The following is an 18,291-nucleotide window of genomic DNA, read 5'->3' as shown; positions in this document are numbered from 1 at the left end:
ACTGACCAAGTCAACACTTTTTGGCTGGACTACCCTTTACATTCAGGCCTCTTCCCCAAATAAGGGGAAAAAAAAAAAAAGAGGACAGAAAAAAATGAAAAAGACAGGGCCGGCAGACAGCTGGGGAGAGGCCTTATTAGACAGAACTTCATGCCCTTTTAAGGCCGTAGTTTCCTTTTCTATCCCTCCTTTGCTCCGCCCCTTTCTCCGTGATGGTGAAGTCATTTCGGCTCACCCTTTTCTCAGCTGGCACTTTTCAGGAGTGTCTTTCTGCAGTACATAAAACACATACATCCGGACACACACACACACAGACACACATAAATACACACATCTCCAGAGCCACCAGTGACCACTCAGAGGACAGAGTCTTTGCTATCATCTTTTCAGACAGTGAGTATTTCTCTTTTTCAATCAGACTCGCTCTGTGGTGTAGATGTGTTTTCCCACTTAGATGAAAATGTGAATGGAAAAAATGTTTGCCTGATACGTTCTACACCGTCGTTGACTCTATATGTGGGACCTGTTCAGATAAAAGTGGTCGCACAGCATATAAGATAGGTAGTGTAGACTCTGATGTTCTCATGGTCCTCATTCATGACTGTAACCTTGTTGCTAAGGTAGTGCCGGTCTCATTAAAATAGTTCAGATGTTAAGAAGTCCACTTCGGTCGATGTTGCAGTTGCTCGGCTGTAAAACGGAACAACTTTGTGCTCCGGCACATCCATCAATGCCATTAACAAGGACCTGTGGATCTGAATTATACACTGTGGGGAGTAATCTGTTATGGACATCAGTGCTTAAATATCTGATAACAGAGAACAGCGTGGGGAGAATGCAGCAAAACTGAGCAGCAGTAGCTGACTGTCACTTGGGCAGCAGGGGGAGATAAAGCTCTCAGCGTTCCTGTTCTGTTGCAGTCACCCCAGTCCAGAACCTTTTTGGCAATAAGCATCCAAACGCAAACAGTAGTCTGTTGCCATGACAATTGGAATGAACTGGACAGGGTAACTGTTTGATCACTTTTGTGGCAGTCTGTGTGTGGTGTATCATTTTACACCGGTTGACTAGACGACCATGCATCCTTAGGAACAGCACCCCTGTCTGACCCAGACCGACCTGAGAATGGCCCTCAGAGGACACATTTGTGTCTCATTATCATCCAGTAATGCGCTAACCCACTGCTGGAGCAACTGCCTGGCAACCCAAGGTCTCCCGCAGCAGAGATATTAGGGTCTCAGTGGCATGATCATGCTGTAACACAGCAGCTGTTCTTAAGTTCACACAAAAGCTGCATCTGTGCTGCTCCGGATGAGGGAAAGGAAAAAATGACAGTGAATGAAGGGGGTAGGAATCCTTGCACAGACTGGCATGGATAACAGGAAGGGGCAGAGGAAGATCTGCGGATATTCTGGTAAGGATGAGAGATTTATAATTGGGTGAAAGCAACAGAACAAGATCAAGAATGAGGATAATTGAAATATGTAAGACGGCAAATGTGCTCCTGCTACCTGGAGGACACCCCGAAAGATAGAACAGCAGCAGACAGACACTGTTGTCTGACTGGAAAATTCTGACCTTTGACCTCCAGGCCCAGAGAATCGTGGTGTCCTGACATCAAGATGGCGCAACAGGTGAAATGTGCTGCCTGATGTTTGTTTTTGGGCTTTGCTCTTGGCGGTTCTGCAGTGTGTTTGCCTGTGATGTGAGTGTGTGAAGAAGAGTGAACGTGTGACTGTGCAGCGATGTGCAGCCTTGAGAGCTCCCGCTGGACAGCACTTGGGCTTGTATCTGCCATTAGAAAAATTCAAGATTATGGCAAAAGATGGCAAATGCGCTCAACTGCTGTACACTTGGGGATGGCAATGTCTCTGTTCTGCGAAAATGGCCGCAGACGCAACTCAGCACACAAATACACGGCTTTTATGCGCATGTTGTGTGTGGCTGATTGGGAACAACAGGAATTGGGAGAGTATGCGTGTGAATGTGTGTCCTGGTAATCCACCCTTTTCTGAAAATGCGCAAGCTGAAGTCTGTATGACTGGGCAATTTTCACAGGAAGGTTTTTGGGGGAACAGCAAAGGTAACAACAAACATGTCACAAGAAAATGACACATTTGTAAAAATTCTATTTGAACTGACCTGGATTAATAATATTCATCATATGTAATGTAACAAATGTGTTGATAACATACAGAAAGAAGCAATATAGACATTAAAGGATACACTGATACTAGCCAAATAAAAAATTCTACGTAATTATGAGTAATAAACATGTCATTACGAATTTATTATGACAGCGAAGACCATTGATTATGGTTAAAACAACTTTCATTAGCTGGTTGGCTTCTGTAAAGCTCTTCCTTTAAGAAACTGGTGCCAAGGCTCAACAATAAAATAGTTGCAGCTGATTACAGTGTGGTTTCCCGAATCCACTTAATTTGTAAAACTCGGCAAATGGCTCAATAGCTCAATATTATGTTATTATCAACCATATCAGCATTGTAAACCAACAGCGAAACTGATCTGTCCATTAAAGTGCCACATTAAATACCACACAATCATGAGGCACACCATCACTTCATCTCAAAGAATATGTAGAACATTCCCGTTTCCACTCATCTCCTGTAATTTCTGTTTACATAGCAGAATCCAGGCATGGCCAACAAAGGTCCATCCTACGGACTGAGCCGCGAAGTGCAGGGGAAGATTGACCGGAAGTACGACCCTGAGCTGGAGGAACGTCTTGTGCAGTGGATTGTGGCCCAGTGCGGGGCTGGAGTAGGCAGGCCTGAGCCAGGCAAACTGGGTTTCCAGACCTGGCTGAAGGATGGATGTGTGAGTTGACCGGAGAGAAGCTGACCACAGTTATTATGGTCATTATTTTCTATGATGGCCACCCATCTGTGACCAGAAAATTGAATGCCTCATCTTTTTCCATTATCATAACAGCCAACCAAACAACAAGACAATCGGTGCTTTGTTTAAAACATTGTTCTAAATTTGTTCATTTTCTCTCATTTCTTGTTATTCGTTGTTGCCCAGGTCCTAAGTGAGCTCATCAACACCCTGCACAATGGAGAAAAGCCCATAAAGAAAATTCAAAGTTCAGGGATGGCCTTCAAACAGATGGAGCAGGTGTCACAGTTCCTCAATGCTGCAGAGGCCTATGGTGTCACCAAAACCGACATGTTCCAGACTGTGGACCTTTGGGAAGGCAAGGAGCTCTTAACCATTTGTGACGTAACTGCAATTTGTTGCACTGTAAAAAGCAAGCTTACATAGATTTGAAGCAAGAAGGGACTTCTAAAATGTAATGGAACTGGAAATTTTGACTACGCAATTAAATGATTTCTGTTAAATTTGCAGGATTCCTTTGGGAAAACACACCACACTATGCTTGGCTAGCATGAGTAGCATGACAACCTTCTCACGACTGCGTTGCCATACATTCAACTTGTTCGCATTCCCACAATTACAAGTTTCTTGTAGAGCAGAGGACCTTGAAGGCCTTGTTTAATCAGTCTTCATTTGGTGACAGGAAAAGACCTGGCTGCAGTGCAAAGGACACTGGTGGCTTTGGGCAGCATTGCAGTCACCAAGAATGATGGCACCTACTCTGGGGACCCCAACTGGTTCTTCAAGTAAGTCAGTAACTTACACAACCCAGATTTACACCAGAAGAACTTGTGGCAGTAGCCTAGTGGGTTAACACACTCACCTATGAACCAGGTGACCACCAAGTCACTAACTACCATTGTAGTAAGTGAGCAAGACACTGAGCAACACCCTGAGTGTCTCCAGGAGAACTGTCCCTGTAACTACTGATTGTAAGTCGCTCTGGATAAGGGCATCTGATAAATGCTGTAAATGTGAATGCAAGAACTTCATATTAATTAGCTTGAAAGGTAGTTCACCGCTCACATATACTCTTGTGATTAGATGCCTCTGATTCTTGTGCTCCAGGTCAGTCAGGCAGCAACTGTCCACAATCACAATTGGATGACTAACGTTTTTATATTCTGTCTTTGTACAGAAAAGCCCAAGAGAATCGCAGAGACTTCTCTGATGACCAAATGAAAGAGGGGAAGAATGTCATCGGTCTGCAGATGGGTTCCAATAAAGGGGCAACTCAGTCTGGAATGACGGGGTATGGAAGACCCAGGCAGATCATGAGCTGAACCCAGCAGCTCCCCAGGGTCTTCCAAAATAATAATAAAAAAAAAAAACACAGAAAACTACCGTACCCGCAATCGTCCCTCACAGCAGCTGGGAAGCACTCCAAATCCTTTAATAAAGGAAAAAACATGTCCATTCAACACAATGCTATGTTCTTTATCAGTTATTTACACACCAAACTGAGGCAATGCCTTTGCATCAATAGAAACCAGACAATATAACAAGACTAATAAAATTTATGTAGATGATTTTTTAAAATTGAAAGTGCAATGGGAACTCTACATTTTTGGAACTTTGTGGCATATTAAGGTTGTTTTTTGTCATGACAATCCAGTTCACCCCGAAATAAGCTTATATTGTTTTCATTGTTTTGTCTAATTAAACAGTGAAATCTAACTTGAACTGCTTGCCTCAGTTTTCCTGTGTGTACAAAAAAATGCAGTGTAAATGACACAAATTTGCAAATGATTAATAATACCAAAGCACGTAAGACTAACATTATAAACTGTCTGTAACAACATTATGCTCCTGTAAAGTCCATTAAATGCAGTGAAACCCCACTGGCTCCACCCTTCTTATGTTAGTATGAATGATGGTCAAATTCTATCATTTTCATGCCATATCATCCAGCCCTCAAAAAACAGAATCCACAAACACTTCCAAGGTAATTAAGATCAGCAATTCAAATAACTAAGCAACATTATATGGCTCCTGTGAACGAACAGGGTAAAGTAAATAATAACAAAGCAAAATGATCAATACGGTCCAGCAGACTCATCTTTATTAGGCTCAATCAGACCAGCTGCCTGGTCCAGTCTTTGGGTTTCTGCTCCAGGTCCACCTCACCTCAGTAAAAAGAATAGTGCAGCCTGTTTCACACAAAGTACATATCCCAGTACAAATGCAAAGAAACCACATTTTACCGGTCGTGTTATATAATTTGATTATAAACAGAATGTTCCCTCAACCTCCGAACATTGGCACCAAATGAAGGTCAAGTGCCAAGAGAATGGATTGCACACTTTTCCCAACTGAAAGGCTCCAGTTATCCCATACTGTTCACATGCTCAGCTGAGATACAGCCAAAAAAACACCTTTCTAAAATAGCAAAAAGTAGATAATTTAATAAAAATATAATACTCTGTAAAAGGCTATTATTATAGTTCTTTATGCCCACGTATTTTAAACACACTCTCACACACACACACACACCTTTGTACAAATACACAGCACTTAAAAGAAACCATATAGTGCAAGAGTAGGCAATGCTAGGCACAGATGACCTGCCAAAATTCAGCAGATTGTCCACATGTTATCACGTCTAGTTATTTGCTGTTGGTTAAGCTGTTGAACTAGGTGAGTCGTCCATAGTTGAAATTAACCCCTGCGGGGTGTTGTTACTTGATGACCATGATTGCCTACCCCTGCTCTAGTGCATTTCAAGTCCAATTCAAAACAGATAAAACACCCCGACCTAATCATACAGTGAGGTCATTGTAGTTTGTACCACATTTTGTAAAGGATTAAAAAAAAACCCTCAAACCTGAAGTAGGGAAAAACGTAAACCATACTAGATCTCCCCCTAGTATCCCTTGCCTGAAATGCCCCAGGGGGCTGAGCTTTTGTCCATAGCACAGTGGAGCATCTTCTTCACCTCTGACTCAAGTATCACCCAGATGAAGTTAAAGTTTCAGAGGAAAAATGTGATTGAAGATAAAAGATATACAGAAGGCAGGTGGTCTCAGGCGGTTCCCTTTGGGTGCTACGTGGCATCATCAGCCACTACGAGGGGCACTTTTGCATCGACGTTCTGCACTGGTTGGATGTCCAGATCAGGTCCCTCTTCCAGATTCACTGCCTGGAAGCCCCCTCGTGTCCTGCTCTGTGTCCAGCACAACATTTCCCGCAGGTCAAGGTGGGCCAGGGCCACCTCCAGGGTGTAATACAGCGACCAGAAGAGAGCAAAACAACCAAGTAGCAGCAGAGACTGCAAAGAAAGACAATTAGATAAATTAACCTTAAGCACTGAGTTGTAAATAAGACTGTCAGCATTAGTCTACTAATATTTAAGTTATTCCCGATGTACCTTGAGGCTATTAGAGGTCAGAGGGCTAAGAGTTTCTGGGGCCAAGTCCAAACCAGGTGGGCAGGGCAGGGAGAAATTGCTGTCTAGATAGTGGCCACCCATTGCCTCCTCAACAGTTCTATCAAATGAACAAGAATCAAATAACCAAAACAAAGGCACAAACAATGACACACACAATGAATCCTGGCAAGGTTTCAGTCCTCTCACTTCTGTCTCAGTTTAACTTCCTCAAAGGACATCGAGGAACCATACAACGTGAGTTTCCAGTTGTTCAGGGTGCCCAGGGAGAATGCTGGCTCCCCTATGGACAAAATCTCAGTATTAGTCATGTGCACAGTATGAAAGAATGGTATTGATGATACACGCGGAAAGACATCCAAAGATGGGTCCAACTGTCTTACTGTGATCTGTCAACAGCAAGCTGTACTCTCCTTCGGCCCGCTCCCCCCAACACCGCACTGTGGAGAAGGTCCACTCAGCATATCCTGATGGATCTCTGTGTGAAAGGAATACGTACTTCAACAGAAAACTCCCCCCAATACAGTCATACTTGAACAGAAACACCTAAGATTCATTTACACATACAGATGAGCAACACAGGAAAAACAACTGCACACTGTGTTAGTAAAGTTTTGGTCCACCTTGAACCAGCAGAACAGTCTCTCTTCCAGTCATTTAAAAAGAAATTATATTCCCTCATTTGCCATTTTGATGATAGTTGTGCTGTCTAAGTTATCAGTCCCCAAATGTCCTCATTCAGTGTAGAGCCGGTTTGAGATCTGGTTAGTGAAGGCCACATGATATGATTTAGATCATTTAAATTCTCATCAGCCACTCAGTGACGTGCGCTCTGTTGATAGGGACAAAATATCCTGGAAGACAGCACATCTACAAGGACAAACGTGGACGCAAATGTGGACAAAAAGCAGCAATTTTCATTGTCATCTGCATACCCGTATATTTTTTATTAACAATTTAAGCATCATGAAACACTCACGTATCCAGAGCTCTGCGTGCACCAATTAGTGAACTCATCCCGCTGGGACACACCAGCTCTATTTCTACATTGCCACGACGAGGGTGGCTCATAGTCACGGTAACTGTGACATGCTCCAGTGTCTTCATGCCTGATTTCTTCAGGTCTGCATCTGTAACTGTAAGCAAAATGAAATTTGTGGGTGCTGATGTCATATTACCGGTACTTGATTTTTAAAACCAAAAACAAGAAGGGCTTTACAATAACTTTAGTATAAAAATAAACCTGCCTTAGCAATGGTGGTAGTGGCCTAGACTATGTGGACTATGAACCAGAACACCACAAAGTCCTAGGTTCAAACCCCACTTACCACCACTGTGTCCCTGACTGTCCCTGTTACTACTGGTTGTAATCCATAAATGCCATTAATTAAATGTTTATTATTATACAGAAATTTAAAGATTGTATAAGAATGAGTTAACCACCTTATACCTGGGTCAACAACATCTGTCCAACTGCAGCCCACATTATCAAAATTCTGACCTCTGATACACAACTCACGCACACACACACACACACAAACACAAATTAAATGTCCCCTCAACTCTCACTTTCTGTCATCCTGAAATTCCTACACAAGCGCACTGTGAATCCCTGGAATTTCCTCACCCGCTGTTTGCCAAGGCTCCCCCACACTACAGAACCAAATAGGGCAAAAGCCTTCCCCAAGGACTGCAGGAGGGGTGGGGAGAGTGAAACAGAAGAGGCAGACATGGTTGGATTGAACATTTGAAAATGTTCATATTGAATGAGAAAATTTCAGGTCTTTTCAGTGGATTTTTTGGTTTGCTCATAAATAATTGAAGATCTAAAGAACTGACTAATAACACACACACTTGAGCAACACTACACAATAAGAAATAACACAAAGGCTACAACAGACTATGAAATATATGATCACAGCAATTTGCTAATTCAGTCAGATGAAAGACTCACAGAAGAAATTGAAATGGTAAGAATTTTATCTATCTATCACTTTGCAAGATGAAAACCTCAGATGAACCTCTCCCTCCCTGCCTGCTCTTTGCTGTTTTCAAAATGGCATTACTGGGTTGAACTACAATGTGTAAATCTTTCAGAGTGAAAGATTAATAACCAAATAAAACATTATAAAATATAGAGAAGGTATTTCCTAATATGTGCCCAGCTCAGCTGATTCATTCATCATCTGCTTCCAGTCAGAATTTGTTCATTTCAGAATTAGTTTAATTAGGTGCTAGTTGTGACATTCTATGGCATTTAATAGCCACTATTTACTTTCACAACCTTATTTAGGTTTATTTTAACCGTTTTCTGGTGTTTTGGCTGCAGAATGGGTTGTATTATGCCAAACAATTTGCACCAGATGCTGATAGGCAATTTTTTGTCTTTTAAGGGCCTTTTTTTAATCACTGACAAGTCCAAACAATATTAAACATTTGCTTATATTGGCCAAAAGGATGCTAATCATGTCTGAAATAATGAGGATGCATGGAATATAATATTATTCCATGTCTACACCAAAAGCTGTTAAATATAGGAACAAAATGGCAGTGAACAGATGGGACAATAGACAGCTAATAATGCAAGTAAAATTGCTGCAAAATCCCTCCCCTAGCAGATTCAGAATAAATTGAAATGCAAAGGAATGTCTGTAACGCCTGAGATTATCTGCAATATCTTGGCCTCCTTTCTTATTCTTAGGGTTTTAAACTCATTTATATGACACTCATAAAATGTTGGTGATCCTTCAGATTTTAAAGATGCTACATTTCTGGTTTATGGATTCGCCATGACACACACAGACACATGAGGCTGCCAAAGCATACAGATAAGTCTACTTTTGAGTAAAATTGAGCCTGGCTGGTTTGCTTTCTCAGTGCTACTTCATGTTAAATGCATGTTTAACCTTTTTCTAACATTAACATCTGTTTTTCTTTCCAATACCATTCCCCCTTATCTCTGCTAGTCTCGATAAAATGTTTGTGCATTCCTGTCTGCATTCACTAATGATGTTGCAAATTATTATTATTATTATGCTTGAGGCAAACATAATTACAATACTGCTTTACACAAGTTCACGAAGCAGAAAAAGTCGTTCGGAGCAGTCATAACTTAAAAACACACCAAAACACTTCCTAAGCTTGTTAACTGAACCCCAAGCAGACGGGGTGTGTGTGTGTGTGTGTGTGTGTGTGTGTGTGTGTGTGTGTGTGTGTTTGTGGTGAGATCTGGACCTGCTCAAATAAAGAGTAGAACTTAACAGAGAGACACAGAGAGAAAGAGAGAGAGATATTATTCTCCATGCAGTGGAAAACACACACATGCACACACAAGCACACCAAGCACAGCCTAATAAGGACAGATGGTTGATATGCTTGGGAAGCTCCCTCCATTCGTCTTCTTTCCCCACTCCCTCCAACATTTCTCTCTGCTTTTCTTTTGCAGTCCCAGCATATATACACAGCTAGCTCACAGCACTCGGCCACTTAACCCTACACGTCCTCCAGGGCCCAAGCTTGCATTTCACTGTTTAAAGCTGGAGATAACAGACGTCTAGAGACTCCAAAATAGTTCAGACTCTGGATATTCCCCAGGGTCGTCGCTGCTATTTAAAAAAGGACCAGTGAGGAAAAACATTAGCCATGTTTTTCTCCATGTTCAATTACAAGGATATCTGATGGCTGGCTACTGTGCTTAGCTGTTATGATTCTTGTATGTGTATGTATGTACGTATGTATGTATGTGTGTGTGTGTGTGTGTGTGTGTGTGTGTAAGTATTAATTGCCTACTTCCACCATCCAGTTCTTTACACTGACTGAAAAGCTAAATCCTTTTTTTTTTTCCCGATGCTTGCGAAACTCATTGTTTGAGTAAGTGACATTTTAAAATCTGTAATTTGTCATAATCAATATGCTAATTTGCTACTTTTACTACAGTCAGTAACAATTTCAGTTTCTGCTGTAGATTTTAGTATATCTCAAATACAGATGCAGGCATGTGTGAATAAATTCTACATTCTTGCTGTACTCTATTATCATTACTCATGTTAGCATGTTAAAACACAATTTTAATTAAATACAATTAGTGATAAAAGTAATCTGAATGAGTGGGTCCTGCTGTAATTCTAGATTGGACCACTCAGACATGTCCCTGAATCACACAAAATGAACAAAACTCACCATTCCAGGTGAGTATGAGTTTTTCAGGGTAGGCACGGATCATCTTCTCCTTTTTCATCAAAGGACTTTGGTAGGAGACCAGAAAGGGGACAGAGACCCACACCTGCCAAACCACAGGCATTTTTAACCACACAGAGTTGCTTCGACCAGACTGAGCTGGTCCAAGCTAAACCCATTAGTTCAGACATTAGTTAATAAATAGGATGTGGGAAAACGCACCACAGTTAACGTGTTCAGGATTTTTAGCAGTATCAGTGGTAAATCAGCAGTAATCAATCTGGAACAAGGGTCATCAGCTAGTGTCAACTACACTGGTATTGTATGTGTAGCACAACTGAACCCAAACAAAATGTAACTGTGAGTATGGTTGTGCATCATTACGCATGATAACATGCGGTGATGAAAGTGCTATTTTCAAACAACAGCTCACGACCTTCCTCTTTAAAGAATATTTAGATTAACTTGTAACTTTCTTATTGTTGAACTTGTGTACAGAATCTACAACTGATTGTATTCATAGTTGGGGTCCTAGTGAACTGGAATTGATCTCTTCATCGATGGTAACTTGATGGTAATGTTGTAAGTCGCTCTGGATAAGGGCGTCTGCCAAATGCCGTAAATGTAAGTGCATGCTGGGATACCTTTGCAGCATTGACCAGCCTCCAGGCGTTAAGCAAGCCAAAACCATGCTGATGGCTGTGGTGGAACCCGGCTCCATTGGTCCGCCAGTCAGCATGTGTGTCATACTGCACACAAGCATCCCAACAGAGACAAAAACAAAAGCAACTACCATTATACAAAGTCCACATGTACAACTGAGACCCTTCAATGGGAAAACAAACCCAAAGAGCGTTCTACAGGGGCAATTATATGTTAAAAAGTGTGAATTACTGTGAATGTCCTGTACCTGAGTGGCTGTGTAGGTGATTATATGCTGCACATCTCGCCAGGTGAGACATGGCCGCACTTGCAGCATGAGGGCTACCATGCCAGCAGCCAGTGGTGCAGCTGCAGATGTGCCTGTGTGCCCATCGGTACATCCAGTGCCCTGCTGCAGCGACCAGTCTGATGTCACCTGTGAATAAATACACTCATTCATGTCTCAAAAAACAAGATAAAATGAAACCGGTTAAACAGACATGTCTCCTTCCTTTTTCACTCTTTTACTACGAAGAACTAAGAGGCGGCATGGAAAAGCAGCCAAAAGTTAAAAGGAGCAGAGTTTTAAACAGACATGAGGAACATCACTAGGGAGTCACCAGGAGAGTGAGAGGGACAACAAAACAGAAAGGAAAGAAGAGAAAGGGGTCCATGAATAAATGCTGCACAAACACCAACTTTGTTGGAGAGGAGAAGGCTGAGAATAAGGGCTCCATTCTTCAGATTTTCCTTATACAAAAACTCTCATATAGTCCTATAGGCTGCTCTAGTTCATTCTTTATGTTCATTTTTACTTCCAATAACCTCAAATTCCTGTTTATGTTTTGTATGGATGTATCATAGGTAATAAGCAAAGAGAAAGGTACAGTGCATCCAGTTTTTTTTTTTATAAATCTGCCAAGTACGCAAGTTAACTTTTTTCACATTATGGAGTGTTGTGTGTAGAATTCTGCTGAAAAAAATGAATTTAATCCTATTTGAAATAAGTCTGACATATATAATGTTGAAAAAGTGAATACTTTCTGGATGCACTTTATACTCAATCTTTCAAAATAAATTGCTCGTTGGTTATATATCAAACCTCCTTTGTATATCAACAACAGCGGGATTCAAATAAATTAAATTATTTAGCAGCAGTATATTTATCTAAAATAAATCCTTTCCTAAAAGCACAATTTTCACAAAATGTTCCGTCACAAACCCATATTGTGATGCTTTACTAGCCCATATGTCCAAATAAACATTATGTTAATGATGATAACGATGATGTAATGCTGTTCTATTTTCTTTACTACTGTCTGGTTTATTGGTCTATTTTTCTTTGTCTGAATCAGAACCCAATCTGTGCTGAAGCAGAGGGGAGGGCCTTGTTGGAGTCAGAGTTGCATTTGGCGGAGCAGGGCACAAAATGCTACAAAGATGGAGTGCATGTACTGGTACCAGAGGCTATTTAGCTAACACACTTAACAAAGACCATTGTTTAGTATTCATGCATCTGCATTCACTTAGCCAGAATAAGGCTTGTGGTCTTATTTTGCCTCGAAATTACATCCATTTAGTGTCCCTGCTGCTCACCAGAGAACATTCAAGTAGCCTGATCTTTCATCCTTAATATCCTTAATTTGTCCAGGGATAAAACAAATCAAACACAACTTTCTCTTTCCACATTTGCAGTACTGTCTGTTAGCTTTGAAGTTCAGATAACTACTGTTCTTTGGAGAGTCTCCTGACAAACTCCCATTTGAAGATTTCAAAAGCAAACTTCAAAAGCAATAATCTTCTCAACTTTCTTCATTTCTGTTTACCCAAATTGAGAAACCTGTGACACTACTTGAGTTGCAAAGGACACAATCTGCGAGCGCTGAGCAGGCCTCCGTGTCAGGACACAAGCAAGGCAGCTGGATCGCTCCCCTAATGTAGAAGAGCCTGATCCCACATAACCACTCGACGAGGCGAGCTGAGGGTTTGGCGAGGTGCAGTGCCTGAACCCACAATTGAGGTCTATGCGCAAAGCTGACTTCACTTTACAAAATCATGTCACCAAGGAGATGGCAGAGCAACAGGCGCAAACACAGACCAGCATGTGTTCCTTGGGGTTCACTCTAACCACGGTTGGCTTCTGAAATATGTGTATTTCTGTCGGAGTATGAAAGGGGAGCGATCGTGGCATGTGATTAAATCATTTGTATATATTTTTGTATTGTAATATGTTATGCCACATTTACATTAATGATGTCTTGAGACCGGAAAACCGGTCAAATGTCTGCTATATAATGTCTGGCTGCTGTTATGATAGTCGTGCATGTTTGAGAAGCAAGCACCAGTTTGATAGGTTGCAGAGACTCACAATGCTACGCATCTGTTTTCCTCCACTGCTGAAGGTCACTGCCAGCATGGAAGCACACTCCTCTGCATAGAAGGGCATCCTCCCGTTCTCATCCACAGCTCCTAAAAATAGAAAAAACGTATAGAAAGGAGTTAATGAAGTGCACTGCACATTTTATACCTCTCCCACCCAAAAAAAATAATCTGAAAGACTTTCAAACAACAATAAATCACCTGAAGCAGTGGCACAGTGTATGTAAATACAAGGATTGGAGTAAACATAAATCAATTCAGCAAGAATAAACACAGGACATGACATCACTTTTCAACCTTAAATTTCCAACCTGGCTCAGAGTTCAAGAATATACTCAAGGATAAACACAGTACAACATATACACGCATATGTCGCAAAAAACCACCATACCATATCACTGTTCAGCTCTGCTGCATGCTTCTGGCAGACCAAAAATATTACCCAGAAACACACAATACTGCCAAACTCAAATCAGTGCCAACAGAACATAGTCTGAGGTAGATCTACACAGAGACCTATGAAGCAGGACAGTTCTCTCACCTATAGTAACAGTATAGATAGAATTAGCATAGCCATCATAGTTGCAGTTGTCATTAAATCGGCCCCCGTTGCCGCTGGCAACAACAAAAACGCTGCCAAAGCCCCTCCTGCCGGCGATCACTCCATGTTGCAGTGCAGCCTGCAGAAACACAAAGTTTTTTTTTTAAAGTTTAGACCACATCTTGATCACAATGCCACTACAATCTTAGAAACAAAATGTGTATGTGGGGGAAAGGGGGGATAAATAAAGAACAAAGCAGATTGTGAAAAAAATATGTAAGAGAAAAAGCTGAATATAATTCCCCAATGGGTCTAAAGTGTGTCTGTTGCACTAAATTGGGCACAGCAGCTAGTACAGTCCACTTTATTAGACCACTGAGACGAGCAGCCAGAAACGGTAATGGCCCTTCCACAGTTTCCATCATTTGTGCCAAGACTGTTAAAGGTTGGAGCAAGAAGAAAACCAAAATTTTATAAGAAGTCAATCGATCTGTGCTGTTTCTTTGGGAATACGTAACATCCTGGGACACACAGCAACAACGCATTTAGTCAAGCTTGACATGCTACACAATGAGGACCTTCTGAGAAAGTTTCTACATTTACATTTACAGCATTTATCAGACGCCCTTATGCAGAGCGACTTACAATCAGTAGTTACAGGGACAGTCCCCCTGGAGCAATTTAGGGTTAAGTGTCTTGCTCAGGGACACAATGGTAGTAAGTGGGATTTGAACCTGGGTCTTCTGGTTCATAGGTGAGTGTTAACCGCTAGGCCACTACCACAAAGAACAAAACAGAACAAGTGTGCCAAGTATTGCATTCAAGAGCATAGATATAAAGCACAATTAATAAACATATAATGAACAGATGGGAAAAGAGAGTAGATTATGGTCTTTTTTTTTTCCAATCTAGGCAGGTTTAGTATGACACTGCCCTCTGTTGGAACAGAAGCAAAGAACAGGGGACCTGTGCCGTTCTGAAATGACTATCTTGGCATATTTTCCTGCTGAAGAAAGCCACGCTAACATTTTTGTACTTGAAATAGCAGAAGCAACTGTTGCACCTTGCTTGCTTGAGTGATGCAGAGATTAGGATGGGTGGCCAGTTATGAATTTGTATATATGTATTTGTATATATGTATGTATGTCAACCTTTCCAAGAGGATGTGGCCCATCAACAGTCTGTCCATCATCGTCAGGACCCCAACTACATAGAAAGAAATAAAATACACCCCAAAGAAAAAAGTTAATAATAAAGAAAAAAAAATTAATAAACTAATTACATAATAAATAATAATCGGGTTAAATAATAAAAGGTTTAGAAGAAAAAGTGGTGTCACCTGCAACTGTACACATCGTTGACCTGATAGTGCTTGTTGAATGCCACTGCTTCCATACTGTCTGTAAGAGGTCCATCTAGAACCCTGATGCCTTGGGCAAACGGGAGGGGATCTGAATTAGCACGCTTAATCTGCACTTATTTGCTAAGCATTACACATTTAACTGCACATTGCATAAAATTACAACAAAATATGATAGTATTATGAGAAGAAATAATTGTTCTGTCTCAGTGATTGGTATTGACATTTTTTTACATCTCCTTTTTTTTTTTTACCTGGTTAATTTTCATGTCACAGAGCAACAATTTCAGTGCAGCCCAAATACCTGCAACTCTGCTGCCATAAGCAACTCCCACAGCACAGAAACTATTGTTGGAGACTGCCGCGATTTCCCCAGCACATCGTGTGCCATGGTGGTTGCCACTCTGGGCATCCGGGTGTGGCATCGGGTCAGGGTCATTAGAGTTCAGGTCATAACTGCCCTCTGGGCTCTGCGAAAGAAAGCAAATTTACATTACATGCCAGTGGGTTACACATTAATGGCCGTGTGTTTAGTTATTTTGAGAGGACAGCAAATGAACACTGTTATACAAGTTGAACACTGTCTACTTTACATTGTGCTGATGTCATATCTTGAGATATTTACAAAAAAGATATTTACACACTTACAGTATATCACAAAAGTGAGTACAGCCCTCACAAAATATTTTATTATATCTTTCCTTGGGACAACACTGAATACATGACACCAATACAATGTAAAAGTAGTCAGCGTACATTTTGTACAACAAAGTAAATTTGCGGTCCCCTTAAAATAACTAAACACACAGCCTTTAATGTGGAAATCGCTGGAATCACAAACGAGTACAGCCCTAAACCGAAAATGTACAAATTCTGCTCAAAGTGTCAATATTTTATTTTAACCACCATTATTTTCTCTCAAAAGCGTGGCATTCACTACAGTAGTGGTTCCAAACATGGGATCCGCACCACCCTGAAACGGTTTGTTGTGAATCATCTTTATAAGAAGCTTCCTTCTGGGATGAGAGCTAATTTGATGCAGTGTGCGATGTACAGTCTGAGCTCTGTCAGGCTGTTCAACACGCCTGCTCCACATTCACACCTTAGACCTTGTGACACTAACCTGTCACAGTCCAGGGAACACCGGCGAGGGAAAATGACTAATTGGGCACAAATTTGACATTTTTCCTTTGGGTTGTACTCACTTTTTTTGCCAGCGGTTTAGTGGTTAATGGTTGTGTGCTAAATTTAGTGAGTGTTGTCCCAAGAAAACACATAATAAAATATTTGCACAAATGTGAGGGTGTGTACACACTTTTGTGAGATACTATAAGTATATTCTAAGTATGTAGAAATGTAAAGAAAGGTGTCCAATGAATATAAAAGTACACGTTATTAAAGAACCATAAATACACAAATGTCTCACACTTACATAATTCGGCTGAATGTCCTCCAGGGTGTGCTGAACACCATCGTCCACCACCACCACTGTGACACCCGAGCCAGTGATGTTCCGCTCCCATACTCCAGTTACATTGATGTCCATGCCTGCTCTGAGCTCATTGTGCTACAAACGAGAGGGTTGGATGAGTACCAAATATAAAACACAAGCATTCAAGTGCAGATTCAATCAAATGGACAAAATAAGTTTTGAAGTCAAAAAGCAACACTCTCACTCACTAGATGCCACTGTTTGGGATATCTGGGATCATTGAAGGCCATGCCTCTCTTTGACCTGCTGAGAATAAGCTCTTGTGAATGCCAGGCCACAAATGGATGAGAAGACAAACTTTTCCCAGCTGCTCTGGCATCTCCAGCAGAAGCATCTTCAGAGTCCTGGCAAAGCAGGTAATGTCCTTGAAGCTGCCCAATTTGCCCATGGCTCTGTAGGCCAGCATCTTCCGCAACACGGCGAGCCAGCTCGTCCAGTGAATGTCCTTCCTCACTGTAGTGAGGGTGTAGCCGTACTGCCCATGACTGGCCGGGGCCACAAGTGGAAGCGGTAGGAGGAGGGGAAGCGGAAGTAGAGGGAGGTGATGTCCACATTGGGTGCACTGTCATGAGTAGGAAAGGAGTGATACAAAACAAGAACGAGGGAGAATGGGGTGATGCCATGGCAAGAAGGTTGGGATGTCAACGTGATTCCTCCACATTAGCACTGTAGCCTGATGGGAACCAAAGGACATAAAATAAAATGAGCTTCAAGACAAGATCTATTATCAAACACCACCTTTGAAATAACTATGGCAGGTATTTTTATAACACATTCAGCTAATTAACAACTGTAAAATTTGTGGACACTAATAAAATGCTTATCCTTCTATCAAAATAAACTGATAGTTATTTAACTACAGAAAGTTGATTTGCTACAATCAAATACGAAACCAAAACGGGTTTGTAATCACTAATTAAAATATAAACTCATGCCGGGTTGTTACCCACCGCACATCTGACGTAAAAAAATGGGATCTGACGCACTATTATTTAATATCATATATCAGCTGGTACGTCAAGCTCACATAATAGCACACAGGGCGTAAAAGCCGTCTGACAGATAAGCAGGCTGCATGTGTTTTGATGTCACTGACATTAGCAATGTAGCACTAGCTTGCGCTGTCCCTGCCTAATAGAGGCTTGAAACACACGCTTTCTTCATGCGTACCTAACGTTCAGGTGTCTGCCACCCACCTACCTCTTATTCGACTTGAGGACCTCGCCGTGTACCATAAAGGAATTTGGCCGCGTTCGTCGCGAAGCTCCCGTCTCAACAACAGGAGGCGAAAACTTCCGCAACGGGCGGCGCGTGTCGTCATTTCCGCCACGCGCGCGCCCGTTACCGCGCGCGTGCGCCAGAGGGCGCGCGCTCTCGTCGCTTTGTCGCGCCGCAGGTGACTTTTCTGCGGTTCTCTC

At 41.6% G+C, this 18,291-nt stretch overlaps 2 protein-coding genes across 5 annotated transcripts; one reads left to right on the top strand and one right to left on the bottom strand.

The window, feature by feature from the left end:
• Positions 1-213: 213 nt before the first annotated feature.
• On the top strand, positions 214-4,581 carry tagln (transgelin). Of its 4 annotated transcripts, none has more exons than XM_028961783.1 (6): positions 214-393; positions 1,592-1,634; positions 2,650-2,838; positions 3,046-3,217; positions 3,542-3,644; positions 4,037-4,581. In XM_028961783.1, the coding sequence occupies exons 2-6, from the start codon at positions 1,623-1,625 to the stop codon at positions 4,179-4,181; spliced, it is 621 nt and encodes a 206-aa protein (XP_028817616.1). In that variant the 5' UTR covers positions 214-393; positions 1,592-1,622; the 3' UTR covers positions 4,182-4,581. The 4 variants fall into 4 exon arrangements, with proteins under 4 accessions (XP_028817616.1, XP_028817615.1, XP_028817618.1 ...); XM_028961782.1 differs by having other exon boundaries at positions 2,647-2,838; XM_028961785.1 differs by lacking the exon at positions 1,592-1,634 and having other exon boundaries at positions 215-393.
• Positions 4,271-18,217, bottom strand: pcsk7 (proprotein convertase subtilisin/kexin type 7). The gene is made up of 16 exons (XM_028961780.1): positions 18,074-18,217; positions 17,062-17,546; positions 16,814-16,948; positions 15,686-15,851; positions 15,361-15,451; positions 15,173-15,227; positions 14,022-14,160; positions 13,470-13,570; positions 11,370-11,537; positions 11,104-11,208; positions 10,463-10,565; positions 7,263-7,419; positions 6,667-6,761; positions 6,473-6,566; positions 6,266-6,383; positions 4,271-6,166 (listed from the first exon to the last, which is right to left on the bottom strand). Exons 2-16 carry the CDS (start codon positions 17,494-17,496, stop codon positions 5,942-5,944), a joined length of 2,187 nt encoding a protein of 728 aa, XP_028817613.1. The 5' UTR covers positions 17,497-17,546; positions 18,074-18,217; the 3' UTR covers positions 4,271-5,941.
• Between the last annotated feature and the right edge of the window lie 74 nt (positions 18,218-18,291).

The sequence above is a fragment of the Denticeps clupeoides genome, chromosome 19 (assembly GCF_900700375.1).
Source record: "Denticeps clupeoides chromosome 19, fDenClu1.1, whole genome shotgun sequence".
Taxonomy (NCBI): Eukaryota; Metazoa; Chordata; class Actinopteri; order Clupeiformes; family Denticipitidae; genus Denticeps; species Denticeps clupeoides.
Note: the sequence above shows the minus strand (reverse complement) of the source record. Positions and strands in the feature narration are given on the sequence as shown.